This window comes from Lepus europaeus, chromosome 4 (genome assembly GCF_033115175.1).
Source record: "Lepus europaeus isolate LE1 chromosome 4, mLepTim1.pri, whole genome shotgun sequence".
NCBI classification, from domain to species: Eukaryota; Metazoa; Chordata; class Mammalia; order Lagomorpha; family Leporidae; genus Lepus; species Lepus europaeus.
Window position 1 is genome coordinate 130,811,017 of NC_084830.1, and position 18,639 is coordinate 130,829,655.

At 37.9% G+C, this 18,639-nt stretch overlaps 1 protein-coding gene across 4 annotated transcripts in view; it reads left to right on the forward strand.

The window, feature by feature from the left end:
- The window catches only part of CSNK1A1 (casein kinase 1 alpha 1), a 55,520-nt gene that overhangs the window by 21,310 nt on the left and 15,571 nt on the right, over positions 1–18,639 (forward strand). For 3 of the 4 annotated variants that reach the window (XM_062188869.1, XM_062188871.1, XM_062188870.1), the window contains exons 3-8: positions 4,454–4,580; positions 9,808–9,906; positions 12,295–12,378; positions 15,750–15,889; positions 16,893–16,971; positions 18,216–18,290. In XM_062188869.1, coding sequence (XP_062044853.1) covers positions 4,454–4,580; positions 9,808–9,906; positions 12,295–12,378; positions 15,750–15,889; positions 16,893–16,971; positions 18,216–18,290 — 604 coding nt within the window. The remainder of the gene's footprint in view (positions 1–4,453; positions 4,581–9,807; positions 9,907–12,294; positions 12,379–15,749; positions 15,890–16,892; positions 16,972–18,215; positions 18,291–18,639) is intronic. The other variant, XM_062188872.1, reaches the window with a different exon arrangement.

Genomic DNA, 18,639 nt, shown 5'->3' on the forward strand with positions numbered 1-18,639 from the left:
CGGAAGGAAGACCTTTCTCTCTGTCTCTCTCTCACTCTCTATAACTCTGTCTCTGTCTCTCTCTCTCTCACTATCTAACTCTGCCTGGCAAAAAATTAAAAAAAAAAAAAAAAAAAAAAGTCTAAATCTAAGGCCTAAGTTTGTTGCATGAGGCACCCAGAAAGTGGAGAATAGGAGTGAGGTTTTTGGTGTGTTTTAGAATGTCTACAAACTTAAATGACCTCAGAATCTGGTTAGAGCTTGTTCACTACTCATGTTTTGTAAAATCTGTTTAAAACAAAATAGTTAGCTCTGTCCTGCCAGGTGTAGACAAGCACCAAAGTAGCAGTGTGAGAATTTTGTATTGTCAGGTGGTTAAATTGTGGATTCATAGCAACTGCCTGTGCAAATTATGTGAAATGGGAGATTGATGTGATATAGGCTACATGAGGAAGCTTTTTGGGTATCTGAGTTTTTGATAGTTGGGATTGAGAGTAGAGAAAACTTCTCAGAACTGGAAAACATGAAATTGAAGATAGAAACCAAGAACCAGTAGGGTTTGAATAGGATCATTCTTTGTTCCTCATCTTTGTGTAAAAATGTCTGGATGTGTTAGTCCATATGGAAACCTTTGCTGGAGATGGTGTGAGGTGTTAGCTTTAGAGAATAAGCTATATATAATCCTTGAGACCAAAAGAAAGTATGAAAGCTAGGAACACTTGTCTATTAGGTTTAGGGAGTTTTAGTACCAATCTCTTTAGATCAGAGAGTCCTATTTTAGAGTTGCACAGTTGCTCCATAGGAAAAAAAAATACCTTTGAATTGTTGATATTCCAGCTGATTGGGAACAGTGAACATGCCTTATGCTGATTTAATTAATCAAGGATAGAAATGCCAATAGCTTGATTTATGCGTCTGCTTATTATTTTTTTTTCCTTTGGAAAGCAGAGAGAGATACTGAAATTGTCCACTTACTGATATACTCCCCAAATACATGCAGCAACAGTTCTAGGCCAGGCAGAAGCCAGCAGCCAGGAACTTCATCCGGGTCTCCCACATTGGTGGCAGGTACCCAAGTGCTTGAACCGTCACATTCTGCCTTGCAGGGTGCGCATTAGCCTGAAACTGAAGCTGAAGCTTGCGGGTAAAGCTTGCTATCCATGTGGGAGGACCCCAGTGGAGTTCTAGGCTCCTGGCTTCAGCCTGGCCCAGCCCTGACTGTTTCGGCTATTTGGGAAGTGAACCAGTGATGGCAGATCTCTCCCTCTGTTAATCTGTTACTGTCTTTAAAATAAATAAATAAATAAATGAAAGAGTGCTTTATAAAATAGCCATTGTGTGAGAATATAAACTGCTTTTTACATTTCAGATTTGTATTTGGGCTTAGATGGACAGTTGTAGAATTGCTTGTGTTTATTGTACTTTTATGTCTCTGAACCTTTGTTGGAAATCTAGAGATAATGGTCTTTTGATTGTTAGTTTATGCTTTTCCCTTTAGTTTGTTAGACTTTTTGTGTCTTCTCACCTCCTTAGGTCTCTTTATTTGGTGTTCTCATTTCCTTAACCTAAATAAATTACATTTATATTAAAAATCTGTTATAACTCCTAATAGTATTGAACATTTCTATGGGCAAGTTCCTGATAAACTCTAGTTCAGGTTTGCCTCTGCAGTTAGGTAAAAGGAAGAGGAAAGAGAAATGAATAAAATAGAAAGGAAACAGGGACCAGCGCTGTGGCATAGTGGGTAAAGCCGCCGCCTGCAGTGCTGGCATCCCATATGGATGCCGGTTTGGGTCCCAGTTGCTCCACTTTGATCCAGCTCTCTGCTATTGCCTGGGAAGACAGTAGAAGATGGCCCTAGTCCTTGGGCCCCTACACCTGATTGGGAGACCAGAAGAAGCTCCTGGCTCTTGATTCCTGGCTTCGGATCCGGTGCAGCTCTAGCTGTTGTGGCCATCTGGGGAGTGAACCAGCAGATGGAGGATCTCAGTCTTTCTCTCTCTCTCTCTCTGCCTCTCTGCTCAAAAAAAAAAAAAATGGGACCAATTTAATCATTTGTTCATCATTTGCTTTTTGTATGTGTGGTTTTTTTTTTTTTTTTTTTTAAAGTTTATTTGAGAGGCAGCATTATAGACAGAGGGAGAGACAGAGCAGTATTCATTCCGTCCACTGGTTCACTCCCCAAGTGGCTGCAGTGGCAGCGGGGCTGAGCCAATCTGATGCCAGGAATATGTTTTATTTATTTGAAAGATAGCGTTAGGGGCTGTGGGCGGGGACATAGATCTTCCATCTGCTGTTTCGCTCCCCAAATAGCTGCAATGGCCAGTGCAAAGCCAGGAGCTTCTTCTGGGTCTCCTACCTTGGTCCAGGGCCATCCTCCACTGCTTTCTTAGGTAGGTTATCAGAGAGCTATATCTGAAGTGGAATGCCTGGGACTCAAACTGGAATGCCAGCACTGCAGATGGGGGCTTTATAACACACCACCACTCTGGCTCCTTTTTTGTTTTTGTTTTTTAAGATTTATTTGAAAGGCAGAACCGTGGTGGTGGTGGAGGGAGGGGGAAGAAAGAGAATGATCTTCCATCCGCTGGTTCACTCCCCAAATGACTGCAGTGGCTGGGGCTGGGCCAGGCCAAAGCCAGGAGCAAAGAGCTTCACCTGGGTCTCTCCCTTGCAGAGACTCAAGAACCTGGGTCATCTTCTTATGCCTTCCCAGGCACATCAGCAGGGAGCCTCGGCACCCATGTGGGATGCTGTTGTCACAGATGGCAGCCTAACCCACTAGAGCACAGTGTGGGCCCCATCATGTAATTTTGTGTTTTGCCCCATTCCTAACCTCCACCAAAAAACCCACCATTGTGAGATTTGTTCCAATAACTATTTCAATGATAGTGAGCAATGATAAATTCTCATACGGAGAATAAAGAGCAGAAGAGGGAAATGAATGGAATCTTTGATAAACAGGTTTAGGTCCAACAAGGACAGACAGATTTTTCCACTGTCACATTGGCATATCTGTTTTTTTTCTTAAGGGACAAGACCTCTGGAAGGTTAAGCATATACTACATTCTCCACTTGCCTTTTTCTGCAAAGAACCATGTGAAAATAGATGCCATTTTGTTTGTTGGCAGTTAGCTGTGTCTCATGTTTGGGAAATGGTTCTCAAGCAAACATGCTGTGACGCAGATGTTTTAAGATTTATTTATTTGGGCCGGCGCCACGGCTCAATAGGCTAATCCTCTGCCTTGCGGCGCAAGCATACCGGGTTCTAGTCCCGGTCGGGGCACCGGATTCTGTCCCGGTTGCCCCTCTTCCAGGCCAGCTCTCTGCTGTGACCCGGGAGTGCAGTATTATTAAGAAAGTGCCCTTTCCAGAATTACTGGCATCAAAATATGAATCATTTATTGCATTGACTCCAGTCCTTATTGGGGTAAATGAAATTTGTAGAGACATTTGTTGAGTTTTTAGAGACATGTAGATTTATACACATAGTAGTATAGCACAGGAAAATTTAAGTGATTTTTTTTTTTTTTTTTAAGATTTATTTATTGAGGCCGGCGCTGTGGCGTAGCGGGTAAAGTCACTGCCTGCAGAGCCAGCATCCCATGTGGGCACTGGTTCAACTCCTAGCTGCTCCGCTTGCAATCCAGCTCTCTGCTGTGACCTGGGAAAGCAGTAGAAGATGGCCCAAGTCCTTGGGCCCCTGCATCCATGTGGGAGACCCGGAGGAAGCTCCTGGCTTTGGTTCAGCGCAGCTGTGGCTGTTGCAGCCAGTTGGAGTGAACTGGCAGGTGGAAGACCAATGTGTGTGTGTGTGTGTGTGTGTAACTTGGGCTTTCAAATAAATAAAAGTGGTTTTTTTTTTTTGTTTGTTTGTTTTTGTTTTTTTTTTAAAGGTTTACTTATTTACTTGAGATACGTACTTAGAGACAGAGAGAGGTCTTCCATCCACTGGTTCACTCTCTAAATGGCTGTATCAGCCGAAGCTGTGCTGATCTGGAGCCATTAGTCAGGAGCTTCTTCCAGGTCTCCCACGTGGTTGCAGGGGCTCAAGCACTTGGGCCATCTTCTATTGCTTTCCCAGGCCATATCAGAAGTGGAGCAGCTAGGACTTGAACTGGTGCCTGTGGAATACTGATGCCTCAGACAGATGCTTAACCTCTTACGCCATAGCATTGGCTCCAAAGGTGAATCTTATCAAAAGCAAATGCCATCGGTTTGTATTAAAACTTTTTTTTTTTTTTTTTTTTTGTGATCTGAAATTAAGTGGAAAGGTGGCTCGTTTTTTAAAAGGGACAAATAATTACTAATATTACCTTTATTTTGTGTTGGGCAATGTGGTTAATCAATGGGTTCATCTTTTGAAAATAAAGGAAAGCATCTTTGGGTATAAGAATTCTTAAATTTGGTGATACTTAGTGATAATCAGCTTTTCATGATGTTCTTCCTTCTTTCTATTTTTTTGTTTTCTTAGGTGGTATGGGCAGGAAAAAGACTACAATGTACTAGTCATGGATCTTCTGGGACCCAGCCTCGAAGACCTCTTCAATTTCTGTTCAAGAAGGTTCACAATGAAAACTGTACTTATGTTGGCTGACCAGGTATGTGAAATGTTCACTGTATTATGATCTTAATACCACTGGTTATATTCATTTTAGTTAACCATTCTAATGTGTCAATGTTTTCCTATGGGTATAGAACAAAAAATGGAATTACATTGGTTTATTACTCATTTGTAGACTAGTAGTTTTCAAGCTACTCCTTTGTATAGAGCTTGTTTTAGTGTTAAATATGGCAGATTTTCTTGTAAACTTTATTTGAAGACCAAAGTGTATACATGTGGTGTCATTATGAAAACGGTGTTTGTGTATTTGAAAGGCAGAGAGAGATATTTCCTTGCTGGTTCACTCCCTGGATGGCTATAATGGCCAGGGCTAGGCCAGGCTGAGGCCAGGAGTTTCATCTCGATCTCCCACATGGGTGACAGGGGCCAAAACACTTGGTCCATCTTCCACTGCTTTTCCCAGGCTATTAGTGGGGAGCTGGATTGGAAGTGGAGCAGCTGCGACACAGACAGTGCTCATATGGGATGCCAGCATCACAGGTAGTGGCTTTTACCCACTATGACATGGTGCTGGGCCCCAAAAGCTATATAATTTGTAGGACAGTAAGGTACTGAAGTAATTTAGGAATTTTTGACCAAATTGATGTTTCTTAAGGTAATGGTTTCTCAGCCATTGGTAGTATTTAACAAGCTTTGAGAAGTCTTTAGAGATGTAATAAATTAGATGCATGCTTTGATTAGAGGGTAGGTAAAATGGCTTTTCAACTGAAGCTTGGCTACTTTGATTTCAAAAAAATGAATTCAGGAACAAACCTTGAGAAAAGGTAATACATGAAGATAATAGGTAAATATCAAGAAAGTTATGATTTTTAATTTGGTCAAAATTTGTCACCTTTAAAGGGAAAGAAAATGTTGGAAATACTTCAGGTTAGATTCAGTGTACTTGTAAAAATGTCTTTAAAGAGAATGGTATTCCCTAAATATAAATCACATATCATAAAGGAAAATGAGATGACTAATAGAACTGGCATTTGCAGTAGAGTTTTAGAAATTCTGTGAATCCAAAAGATTAGAAAGTAGTGATCATTTCCTGTAATCTGCGCCTGATAGTTTGCAAGCTTCTTAATTTAACATAAAAACTACTAGATAGCTCAAGCAAATATTCGCAAATTATGTATGATGTTTAATTTGTGACGCATTTTAAGTTCAAGCATTAAAAGTTGAAAAATATTTTAATACATTTTAGCAAACTTGTGAGTGAATCCTAATTAAAAGAGTTACAGCTTATATTTTGTAGGCTTAGTAACAAGCATTCATATGGTGAACCTGTATTGAAGGCTTACCACTGTACTCTGGTGGGTGCAGAGAGTAAGAACTAATCCTGTCCTCTAGAGGCTTTGAGTGTGGAAGAGAAAGGTGTAAAAATATGGTTATTAAGACTCTGTTGGATATACTGGTAACATGAGAAAGAATGTAATTCTGGAGGAGAGGATTAAAGAAATGTTTACTTTGAGGCAGTTAACAGCTGTCTTGCTTTGTAGATGATAGGTAGTACTTGTCATACTCTGTAGTTTGTGCCATTAATTATCCTTTACTCAACCTTTTCCAGTGATTTAATAGTCACAGTTTAATGATGGGTATTACTTAATTAAGACACATAGGCACATTAAGTGACCTAAATATTTTATTTTACTTCCTTTAAAGTATAAGTTGCTGTTGCACCTAAAGCTAGTATTTTGTGCATTATATATATTTACTACTTTCAGGGTATGAACAGTTTAAGCCAGAGATTGCCAGTTTGACTTCAAAAGATACTTGTCAAGGTAGAGAAGGATGATTTAAAATCTGTATATCCAAGGTAATAAAAGCCCTGGGGGAAATCAGGACAAATAAAAAAATAGAATCCTGACACGTACTACTGAGAAGAGCAAGAACATATGGGTAGAAAGATAATATTGGTATCTTTGGATATGTGCTACATTTTTAAAAATATCTTCTAAGTAAGTATCTTACAGCAAAGATATACTTGATAATTTGAAAATTGTAAAAGTTACATACAACAGATGCCATAAGTAGTCAAAAAAGAATTTTTTTAAATTTAAATCTATATAACAAATGAAAGATTACCTGTGATATACAGAGAACTCATAAAAGTTGACAAGAAAAGGATAGACCTACCTATCAAAATGGCAAAATTTAGGAAGAGCTAAAGTAACTTTGCTTGTTTGAAAAAGAATATTTTGAGGGGCAGGCACTCGTGGCATAGTAGGTTAATCCTTTGCCTGCGACGCCGGAATCCCATATGGACGCCAGTTCTAGTCCCAGCTGCTCCTCTTCAAATCCAGCTCTCTGCTGTGGTCTGGGAAAGCAGTAGAAGATGGCCCAAGTGCTTGGGCCCTTGCACCCGCTTGGGAGACCAGGAAAAAACTCCTGGGTCCTGGCTTTGGTTTGGCGCAGCTTCTGCCCTTGCGGCCAACTGGGGAGTGAACCAATGGGAGGAGGACCTTTGTCTCTGTCTCTTCCTCTCACTGACTGTAACTCTACCTCTCAAATAGATAAATAAAATATTTTTTTTTAAAAAGTAAGTTATCACCAAATAGCAACTAATTATAATAGAGAAAGAAAAAAATTTTTAAAAAAAGATAAAGAATACTTTCATATACTACTGTTGGAAATAAGAATTTTATAGACTGTTTTGAAAGATAGTCTGACATTATCAGAATGAAAAATACACATTCCCTTCATGAAACCCCTTCTCACTATAATTATGTGGTATTTATAGCCCATTAAATAAAAGCATCAGTAGGTAAGGAAACATTGGCAGCAATATTTATTGTTTACAGTATAGAAAAAATAGAAACAATGATTATGTAAGAATACTTCAAAAAATTGATGGAAAATGAAAATAAAAGATAAATGTTGGGGCATAGCAGTTAAGATGCCTCTTGGGCATGCTGGCATCCCATATTGGAGGACCTGGGTTCGAATCTTGGCTCTGCGCCTAATTCCACCTTTCTGCTAATGTACATTTTGCTAAGCCATTAATAGTTTGGTCCCTGCCACCCATGAGGGAGACTTGGCTTTGGCCTGGCCCAGCCCCAGCTATCTTGGACATTTGGGGAGCTGAACTAGCAGATGAGAGATCACTGTCTGGCTCTCTGCCTTTCAAGTAAACAAATTTTTAAACGTTTGCAAAAAATAATTTTTGTAAAGATTTATTTACCTATTTGAAAGAGTGGCAGGGAGAGGATGTGCATCTTGCCAGTTCATTCCCCCAGTGGCCTCAATGGCCAGGGCTGGCCCATGCTGTGGCCAGGAGCCAGGAACTCCATCCTAGTCTCCCACGTGCGTGGCAGGGGTCCAAGTACTTGGCCGTCTTCCACAGCCTTCCCAGACACATTAGCAGGAAGCTGGGTCAGAAGTAAAGCGCTGGGCTGGCTTGTGGCTGATTGGGTAAAGCCGCTGCCTCCAGTGCCTGCATCGAGTCCCAGCTGCTACACTTCCAATCCAGCTCTGTGCTATGGCCTTCTGCTTAGTAGAAGATGGCCCAAGTCCTTGGACTCCTGCACCTGCATGGGAGACCTGAAAGAAGCTCCTGGCTCCTGGCTTCAGATGGGCGCAGCTCTGGTTGTTGGGGCCATCTCGGGGGTGAACCAGCAGATGGAAGACCTCTTTCTCTGCCTCTGCCTCTCTGTAACTCTGTCTTTTAAAATACATAAATAAACTTTTAAAAATAGAAGAAGTAAAGCAGTGGCTTAACCTACTGCTCTACAGTGCTTATTCTGGCTGCAAAAAATTGTTTAAATCCATGCACATGTTTTTTATGATACACATTTTTCATGAACATTTTGAAGATCAGTTGTATGCATGGATTTCCATTTTTTTGAACCAAAATAAACTCATCTTTTAATTCCGTTTCCTATGAACTTTTAAAGTACCCTCATACTGTGTTTAGGGGAATAATAGGGAAACTATCTCTATCATAGAATGTAGCTATTACATTGTGTTTTAGTGGATAAGGCTGCTTTCTTTAATGCTGGCATTTCATATGGGTATGGGTGCTCATTTGTGTCCCAGCTGCTCCACTTTTAATCCGGCTCCCTAATGCCTAGAAAAAGCAGAAGGTGGCTGAAGTGTTTGGGTCCCCACCACCCTTGTGAGAGACCCAGATAAAGCTGCAGCCTTTGGCCTGGCCCAGTACTGGCTGTTGTGGCCATTTGGGGAGTGAACCAGCGGATGGGTGATCTATCTGTCTGTCTAGCGCTCATGCGGGCTCTCTCTCTCTCTCTCAAAATAAGTAAATAAACCTTTAGACAAATGCAGACCATTCAACTTGGCATAATTTCAAAGCAGTTAATTTAAGAAAAGCTTGTTAGAATGATTTGTTGGATATTCAATTTTTGAATCTGATTATACAAGCATGGAGAAAAACAGAGTACATGCATACAAGAAAATAAACCCCAGCACATAGGAGAGTCCTTCAAAGGAGTTTGTGTTTATCCAAATTGCTATTTGTACATGTATGTAAGAATAGCATGGAAATAGGGCTGGATAATACCAGACTTTTAAACTGATTACCTACCTACCTCAGGGCACAGATTGAGGGTGGAAAGTTTTTACTTTTACTTCATTTGTAGTAGCAGCTGGTCTGAGCAGTGCAAACTTAACAATTTGAACATTCCAAGTGCCAAGTCTTTCATATTTTTAATACGGAAAAGATAAGCCAAAGGACATTGCAGGCGTATGTGTAGATATTTGTCAGTGAAGAAATAAATGTAGCATTTAGTTCTTTCCATTTGCTTTTCTCTCTCTCTCTCTCTCTCTTTTTGACAGGCATAGCTAGACAGTGAGAGAGACAGAGAGAAAGGTCTTCCTTCCGTTGGTTCAATCCCCAAATGGCCGCTATGGCCGGCACGCTGCGCCAATCTGAAGCCAGAAGCCAGGTGCTTTTTCCTGGTCTCCCACGTGGGTGCAGGGCCCAAGCACTTGGGCCATCCTCCACTGCCTTCCTGGGCCACAGCAGAGAGCTGGACTGAAGAGTAGCAAATGGGACAAAATCCGGGGCCTTGACTGGGACTAGAACCCAGGGTGCCAGCACCGCAGGTGGAGGATTAGCCTAGTGAGCCGTGGCGCCAGCTCTCCATTTACTTTTTTCTAACACTGTCTTTGTGAACTCCAAACAATTGAGATCCTGAAATACTTAATGTGTTGCTTTCTTTTATTACTTAACTCAGTTGCCTCTTCCCTCTTTTTTTTTTTTCCAGATGATCAGTAGAATTGAATATGTGCATACAAAGAATTTTATACACAGAGACATTAAGCCAGATAACTTCCTAATGGGTATTGGTCGTCACTGTAATAAGGTTAGTCAAATGCTCTTTGCATGAAAGAACAAAGAGTAAGATATCCACAGGAATTGCTTTGATAAATTTCCAGACTTTAAAAAGCCATAGAAATTGAACTTGCTGTTGATAATTGCTTTATAAGATTGTGCTAGAAGGTTAATCAGCTAACTGTATTAACTTAGTAACTTAAAATAAATTTTCTCCAATTTACCCAACCAAAGTTCTTATCTATATGGGAATGTAAAATTCTAAGGTCTTTGTAATGAACTGTAATTGTCTGTTATTTAACTGAAGAACAATTGTATCTATTTTTGATTCACTTAAATAGTGAAAGACCCCATGTACTTTTCTTCCTGAATGCTTAAAATCAGATTTTAACCTTTTGCTCTGAAGTGTGAGTTTTTGTAACACATGTGCTTGTGCCAGTGTGGGAACCACTGACCCATCTGTCACCATGACGTTAACATTTGCTGACTGAGCATGATTGATACTGAGAATTCTTCAGTCCTTGAATTTGTGTATTTAAAAGGATAACTTTTGGGCTTGTTTGAAAAGTAGTTGACAGTTTCTTATTTGGGTGTCAAGTTGGGTGAATTCTCCACCCTTCCTCCCCCTTTTTAAAGAAAAATACAGACAAGTGAAATGAACATTCATACAACAAAACTAGTGTTCTCGAGGGTTTCTGAGAATGGTTCAATTTATGGGGTGATTGGGTTTTAGCTAGTGACGCATGATTGAAGCTAGAAAATAATTGTGCTGAAATTTTTTCTTCAATGATTAGTTTTATGAGTGAATTGCTTTCTTTATTGATTGAATGTTGAGCTCGGGCAGACAGGCAGCATTGGCAGTGCACTTAAACATGTTATAATCTGATGATCTGATAGAAATTCTCAACTTCAGGACAACCTGGGGGCTTTTTTGTTTTTTGTTTTTTTTCTTTTGTTTTTGAAAGGAAGATTCCCATTTGTTTCATTAAACTTTCTAGGGAATGTTTGGTGCTTTAGGTCTAGCTGTAAATGTTTACCTGTGTTTGCCTGTATGAATGCCAACTTGGAGACAATACCATTAGAATCTGTTATTTGTAAATGTGTGAGTTACTAATGTTGATCAAGTTTTAGGAAAATAAATTTTTTCATTGAGCTTTAAATAATGAAATATGTTTAATCTACATATGATTTGTCATTCCCAGATACATTTTTGAGATTTGAAGTATCCAGGTTCTTGATTGTCATGGTCAAAACCTGGTAATTTAATTGAAAAAATTACTGCTCTTACTTTGGGGTGGGGGACAATTTTGTCATTTTGACTCTAATCTTTGGCCATTTCTCAACCATTTGCTTATCCCAAAAGACCCTGTATCATCATATGATCCCTATTCTGCATGTTTACCGTGCAGTACATGATTTTTGCTTTAAATTTAAATGATGGCCTAGATAATAAATACCTCAGGTTTTGTTGTTGTTGGTTTTTTTTTGTTGTTTTTGTTGTTTTTGTTTTTTTTTTCCCCCCACCTCAAGGATAGCTTGTTAATCATGTAGTTGTGTTCATTAGGAAGTCCTAGTTACCTAGTGGTGAAAAACATTTTAGGATCTGTATCCTCCTTACAGGTAATAAAAAGAATGGGATTTTTGTGGAGCTGTTTTGCCTGTTAGTTTCAGAGAGTCCCTGAGGTGGAAATGAAGTGTTTTATTTACGATTCAGATACTCAGTGTTGCTGTTGAATATTTTAGTGTTTTGTTTATGTACTTGGCTTTTAGTGTTTTCTGTATTGTAGCTGGAAAAATGTCAGTTAAATGAGACTGGATTTTTTTTGGTCAGCTTGTTCCAGGAGTTTTATTCATTGCGGGGAGGAAGATTTTGGGGGCTTTTGAGGTCAATTTTTAAAGCTAAATTTCTTATTTGGAAAATTGTTCTGAATTTGATACTTAGGAGTAGCCACTCCAATCTTAGTGAATTTGTTCATCTCTTCCAGTAATCAGCCCTGCATGCTTATGAAAATAAATTTTAAGGTGACTAAATGCCTTCTACCTCTTCCTTACTGAAGATTTTTTCCCCTATACAATCTTTTTTTTGGGGGAAGGGCAGATTGTGGTAACCAAAGATTACAGCTCTAAATTCCCCATTTTCGTTTATAAAAGAGCCAAATGTCACCATTGCTATCCCTGTTTCAGGCAGTGACACAATATAGTGGCATTAAAATACCTAAGTATTCTCCAGAATTGAAATGTTCTTGAGCATGTGATTCCTATTTGGAAAACTGAGAAGCTACAGTGCTTGGTGGAAGAAGGATGGCATTTGGCTACCCTGTTCTTTCTCTAATGCCTCGGTGTTGCCTGTCTGCGCCGGCCATTGTTGCAATGTAAGCAATACTGTTTGATGCACTGCCACCCTCTATTGTCTGTTTAGTGTTTAGAATCTCCAGTGGGGAAGAGGAAAAGAAGCATGACTGTTAGTACTTCTCAGGACCCATCTTTCTCAGGATTAAACCAGGTCTGAAACTGTCTCCTATTCCAACCTCAATCCCAAATTCATGTGCTTTTCTTTTTTATTGTTTTATTTTGATTATTTTGTTTTGTTTTTATTTCTGGAGAATGTAGATCTTGCTCGAGCACCTCTTACGTTGGCATTATTCAGACATACTTGGCAAACATAACATTACTAAGATGTTTCTTTGTGGCTTTTGCTTAAAACTTGTAAATTTAGAGAAAATCTAAATGAAAATAGGATATTATGTTTAGATCTCTAACATCCATATGAGGATATGCTATGTTGGTCTAGTATTGAAATGCTTTATCTAATAGTAACTTTGAGATAGCTTGTTTAGTTTTTAAAAATGTATTTGGAGTTACAGAACTTAATACACGGAAATTCAGTTGCATCAGTGCTGTAAAATGAACATATTGTGCCTCACCTCACTTCCCCTTCCCTAATGAACTTCAGGTAAGTGTAGATCAGATTTCAGATCTAGTGTTTCTAGAATTTATTTATCTCAGTCTGAATTCTTAGCTTCCTCCAAATGCATATGCTCTGAAACTAGAAAACAATGCATTCTTAGCAATATAACAGCATAATAATATAAGCACTTACCAAGCTAAATGGTAATTACCATTTGTAATGTGAAAGATAAATGAGTGCATAATCTGATTTAGCTTTTGGCAGGCTAGGTACACATTACAAGAAAAAAAATTTTAATGGAGTCCTTTACATTTTTCTTTACATATTCATTCACGCATTTTACTAACGTTTTGAAACAATACCATTTAATGATGGATTGACATGTTAAATTGTTTCTTTCTGTATATACAGATTAGTAAGGTTGTAAGGGATCCTGCAAATTTTGGTCAAGGTAAAGGGAATGTAACCCCTGGTGAGGAGGAAAATTGTTCCTAGTAGTACAACCTAACATCAGCAATAGTGTTTCTGAAGAAAATTTACCTCTGCTGAATAAATCACCCATATGCCTTTGAAGAACAGGCAGGCTATATATATATTCTTTCAAAGATGCACAGATTTTACTTGCAAGTTAGTAAAAAAAAATTCACAGAAAAATAGCTTGACCCACCAAAGATTTCACCTTTGTTTGCATATGGAAGCTTATAAAATTGTTTTTCTTTTGCTTATGTGATACTGTCTTTTTCTCATTTGATTCTGCCTTTTACAAATTAATGGCTGTTTGTATCCTTGGTATCATTACATATTGGCATTTGTTTGTTGTTGAAAGCATACAGAAAACTAAAGAAGCTTTACCAAGAGATTTAAAGTAATTTTGAATTGTTTGCTGAAAACAGAATACCTTTCTTCAGCAATGGTATTTATATAAGGAGAAGAGAAAATTTAAAGTTGATTAATTTGCAGTTTTTTGTTTTTATATTAAAAATTGAGATATAAGAAGGTAGTCTTGACATATTTTTAATTTTTTTAAATAATGTTTCCTCCCTTAGTTATGGAAGGAAATAATTCTCTTGAATGCTGAGTTTCTGTAAAGCTGTCTTTGGCTGTGAGAAAGTGTCTGGTATTTGAGTTGCAGATGGAGCTAATGAAGGTAGATTTAGACATAAATGAAACTATCAGAATTGTGTCAGAACTGTTCCTTTTTTCTTTTCTATTTTGATGTGCTAGAGGAAGCAATCTCAGAAAATACCCCTAGAGGAAATTTTACCAATTACTCTCCATTTTAAAAAAATCCCAGGAAGGCTGAATGTCTTTTTGTTTTTATTTTTCCCATATTTTCTTTTTCACTATGAATCTGCTGCACTTATAATTTTTGTTTTGCTTAACCAGAAAAGTATTTTGCTCATTTTAATATTTCATGTACTGAACTGGTTTTCATATATAAAAATTTACAGTGTGAACCTTTAATGTTTTGTGTAAGACTGACTTTCCCTTACTCCTATGATAACTGGATTGTTTAGGAAAGAAATTTAATCTTACTACTTACAGAGTCTTCATCTTTCAATTACATTTTACTAATAATTTAATCTTCACTGTTTTATGGTAGACCAAATGAAAATAACTATCTAATTGTTGACATGTAACAGAAGCTCAAATGCTGATATCCTTACCATCCAGAGTATAACTAAGAATAGGTTACAGCCTGATGGAAATCGATATTATTTGTTCTCCTAAAAGAGACAGTTGGTCAGATCTTTTTAACCTAAATCAGTAACTCACTGTATTTATTTTTAACACAGGCCCTAATGGGTTAGTGAAATTACACATTGTGGCAGAAGGGGCCCAATAGCCTAATGAAAAGAATATAAAAGTTAGGCATAACTAGAAAAGAATAATAAAACTATGTAGCATAAGGCACCTAGACCTGCCTGGCACAATAATCTTTGCACACACAACTTCGTTGCAGCGTTAGTATAAGTGATTTTTGGCCAAGATTTTAAAAGATTATTATTTTGCTTTATGAATTAAGTAAATGTCAGTGTATTTTGGATTTTTTTTCCATTAAAAATATGGATTTTTTTTTCTTTAAAAAATTTAATTTTGGAGAATAAACTTGAATTACTTAGGAAAATCAGCTACATTACAAATGAGTGCCTTATTCCCTGGGTACCATTTAAACAAAATAACACTAAACATTCTTTTGTTTTAGAATACTAGTTTTCTTTTTAGTTAGCTCTTTTAAACTGCTAATGGTAAACTGCCTTGCTTTGAATGCTAAGTGTTTTGTTTTTGTTTTTGTTTTTAGATTTTTTTAGATCAACTTGTTATATTTTCTAGAAGTTTAACCTGATCACATGTGTAATGTCAGTGTGAAGTAACAGAATATAATGCATGTTTCTTTAGGAAAGGCTTTTTTTTTCCCCCTGTTTTTTCTTTCCCTTTTTTTGGGGGGGGTGGGGGTAAGACAAAGGCTTGGTTTTATTGGCAGTATCACTTTCAGGGTTGTCTTATTTTAGATAATGAGCATTCTGTTGGCATGCTGAAGAGTGGCTTTTGTAGGAGGAAAGACTTCCAGAAAACTTAATGTCTAGATTTTGAAACTCCATGCTTATTTAACAGTAGTAACAGGATGTCAGGTTTCATAATGACAGAACATACAATTGACAGCTCATGTATGTATTTCTCCACTTATTTGATAAAGCCAGGCTCCTGAGAATATAAGGAACTGGGCCTGTGGAATTGTGCAGATGAAAAAGAAACTACTAGGCTTTAATGATATTTTTTAAACTGGATTTATTGATGAGCTCTAGTAAAAGCTTATTGGGGTATTGTCTGTTCATTACCTGTTCCACTTATGATTCTTTGTTCTAATGTGGTAGAATACATAGAGTAGATACCATTTAATAAATAAGGAACAGTTTATTTGGACAAGGCTGGAAACCTAATGTCCTTTTATTTCTCTTTTAAAGTTATTCCTTATTGATTTTGGTTTGGCCAAAAAGTACAGAGACAACAGAACAAGGCAACACATACCATACAGAGAAGATAAAAACCTCACTGGCACTGCCCGATATGCTAGCATCAATGCACATCTTGGTATTGAACAGAGGTGAGTTTGAAAATTTATGATAAGCTTATCCAATCCATAACAAGTCATTAGTAGATTTCTGAAATATTTTGATTAGTTTTTTTGTTGTTGTTGAAGCGTGTCTCTTGGTTGAGGATTTGAAGGATACTTATTTAATTGTTGTACCTGCTGCTTTAAGGGTACACAGAAGCCAGTTACCATGAAGTTTATTGTTTTCTTTATCTCTTGAGGAGAAAATATTACATGATAGAAAATTAGAATCATATTTTAATAATGAAAGTTCAGTTTTACGCAAGAATATAGAAGGTCTTCAAAAAATGAGTATTATGAAAAAAAGTACAAGTACAAAGAACACTTGTGAAAGTGTTCTGCTACTTGGTTTTCAGTTTTCATTGACCTCATTTAAAGAATTGTTTAAATTATTTTTGTTCTTTATTAGATATTAAATTGTATGAGTGTACTTCAAAACGTTTATGGAAAAATAGAATTAAAAGATTGTTTTAGGGGCTGGTGTTGTGGCATAGTGAGCCAAGCCTTTGTGTGCAGTGCTGGTATTCCATATGGGCTCCGGTTCCTGTCCCAGCGGCTCATTTTCCAATCTACCTCTTTGCTATGGCCTGAGAAAGCAGTAGAAGATGGCCCAAATACTTGAGCTCCTGCACCCGAGTGGGAGACCCAGAGAAGTTTCTGGCTACTGGCTTCAGATCAGCACAGCTTTAGCCATTGCGGCCATTTGGGGAGTGAACCAGTTTATGGAAGACCTTTCTCTGTTTCTCCCTCTCTGTCTGTAACTTGGCCTCTCAAACAAATAAATACATCTTTTAAAAAAAAAAAAAAAGGTTGTTTTAGTGTAAGAGGTTTTTGAAATCCACATAGTTTTACATGGTACGCATTTTTTCATGAACTTTTTGAAGACCTCTTATGCATGACGGGTTTTTTTTTTTTTTAAATATTTTTGTACCAGAATAAACTTATCTTTTACAGCAATAGTTCCAGTTCATAAAATAATGTTCTGTTTTTCTAGCCGCCGAGATGACATGGAGTCATTAGGATATGTTTTGATGTATTTTAATAGAACCAGCCTGCCGTGGCAAGGACTAAAGGTAAATCAGACTCAAATTACCAGTTATGTTTCCTAAGAAAAATAAATATTGGGGAAGATGCCCATTAAGGTCTCTATCATATCTAAGATCAAACAAACTGAAATTTATTTCAATCTTTCATTTGGGAAAATAGAAAAAAATAACCTGTCCAGTGAGGACTTAATTAATGGAAGCCGGCTGTCTCTTTTGAGACAGTAAGTCAGTACAAATTGGTAATCACTAGTGTTAGATAGTTGAAAGTTGACATAGGTGAAGAAATGGACTCATTTAATTTGTTGCCATTGCATTGAAAATGTATAGTTGGACCTATTTATCTAATGATATATGAAATATTTTGCAGTTATTCTAACATTTTGTTTTTAAAGGAAAAAGACAACTTATTTGCTGAACAACTAATTTAATCAGTGTGCTCAGTGCTTACATGAGTAACTTTATCCAATGTGAATATTTTGATACTGGAAAAATAATTTTGACTTAAACAATTAACTTTAGGGCCGGCGCTGTGGCTCAACAGGCTAATCCTCTGCCTTGCGGCGCTGGCACACCGAGTTCTAGTCCCAGTCGGGGAGCTGGATTCTGTCCCGGTTGCCCCTCTTCCAGGCCAGCTCTCTGCTGTGGCCAGGGAGTGCAGTGGAGGATGGCCCAAGTGCTTGGGCCCTGTACCCCATGGGAGACCAGGATAAGCACCTGGCTTCTGCCTTCGGATCAGCGCGGTGCACCTGCCGCAGCCGCCATTGGAGGGTGAACCAACGGCAAAGGAAGACCTTTCTGTCTGTCACTCTCTCTCTCTCACTGTCCACTCTGCCTGTCAAAAAAAAATAAATAAAAAAAATTTAAAAAAAAATTAACTTTAGCTCTAGTTAATTATTAATGTCACTAAATGATAGGCATGTTTTTGTTTGTGTGTGGCCCCATTTATACCTTGGCCCTGGTGTTGAATGTGAGTTAAAATGCTTTTCAAATTTGAACCCTGCCCATTTTTACTTAAATCCTTCATCTTTATGTCACTATTAGCTCATTCTTTCTTAATACTAAAGTTGGGTTTTTGAGGAAAAAACTCACTTCAAGAGTAAACTGATGGCTTAGGAAAAATTTTTAGATGCATCGTAGTTTGGTTAATTTTTCAGTTTTTGTTAAGGTTTCTTTTGAATCAATCTCCAAGTATACATTTATATATCTTACGTGTTCTGCTACTAAGGTTTTTCTCACTAATACCTATTATGCATGTGTGATTTGATTCTAAGGCTGCAACAAAGAAACAAAAATACGAGAAGATTAGTGAAAAGAAGATGTCCACTCCTGTTGAAGTTTTATGTAAGGTAAGTATTAAATAAATATAAATTATCCAAGTACAAAAAGTACATTTTACTTATCAGCCATAGAACTTAAACATTCTACCTGGCAGCTATTTGCCATTTTAAATTTATAATTTGATTATTCAAAATAGTTTTATTGTGGCATTGGCTTGAATGTAAAGTAACCGTGGCACACCCGCCCCCCCCCCCCCCGCCCCCCACACACATGCATGCATTGGGAGGCAAAGAGAAGAGTGACAGAGACCTCGCATTCCTTGGTTCAATTCCCAAATACCCCAACTGCTGGGACTGGGTTGGAATGTGCTGGGCAGAAACTGGGAGCCCAGAAATCAGTCCAGGTCTCCCACCTGAG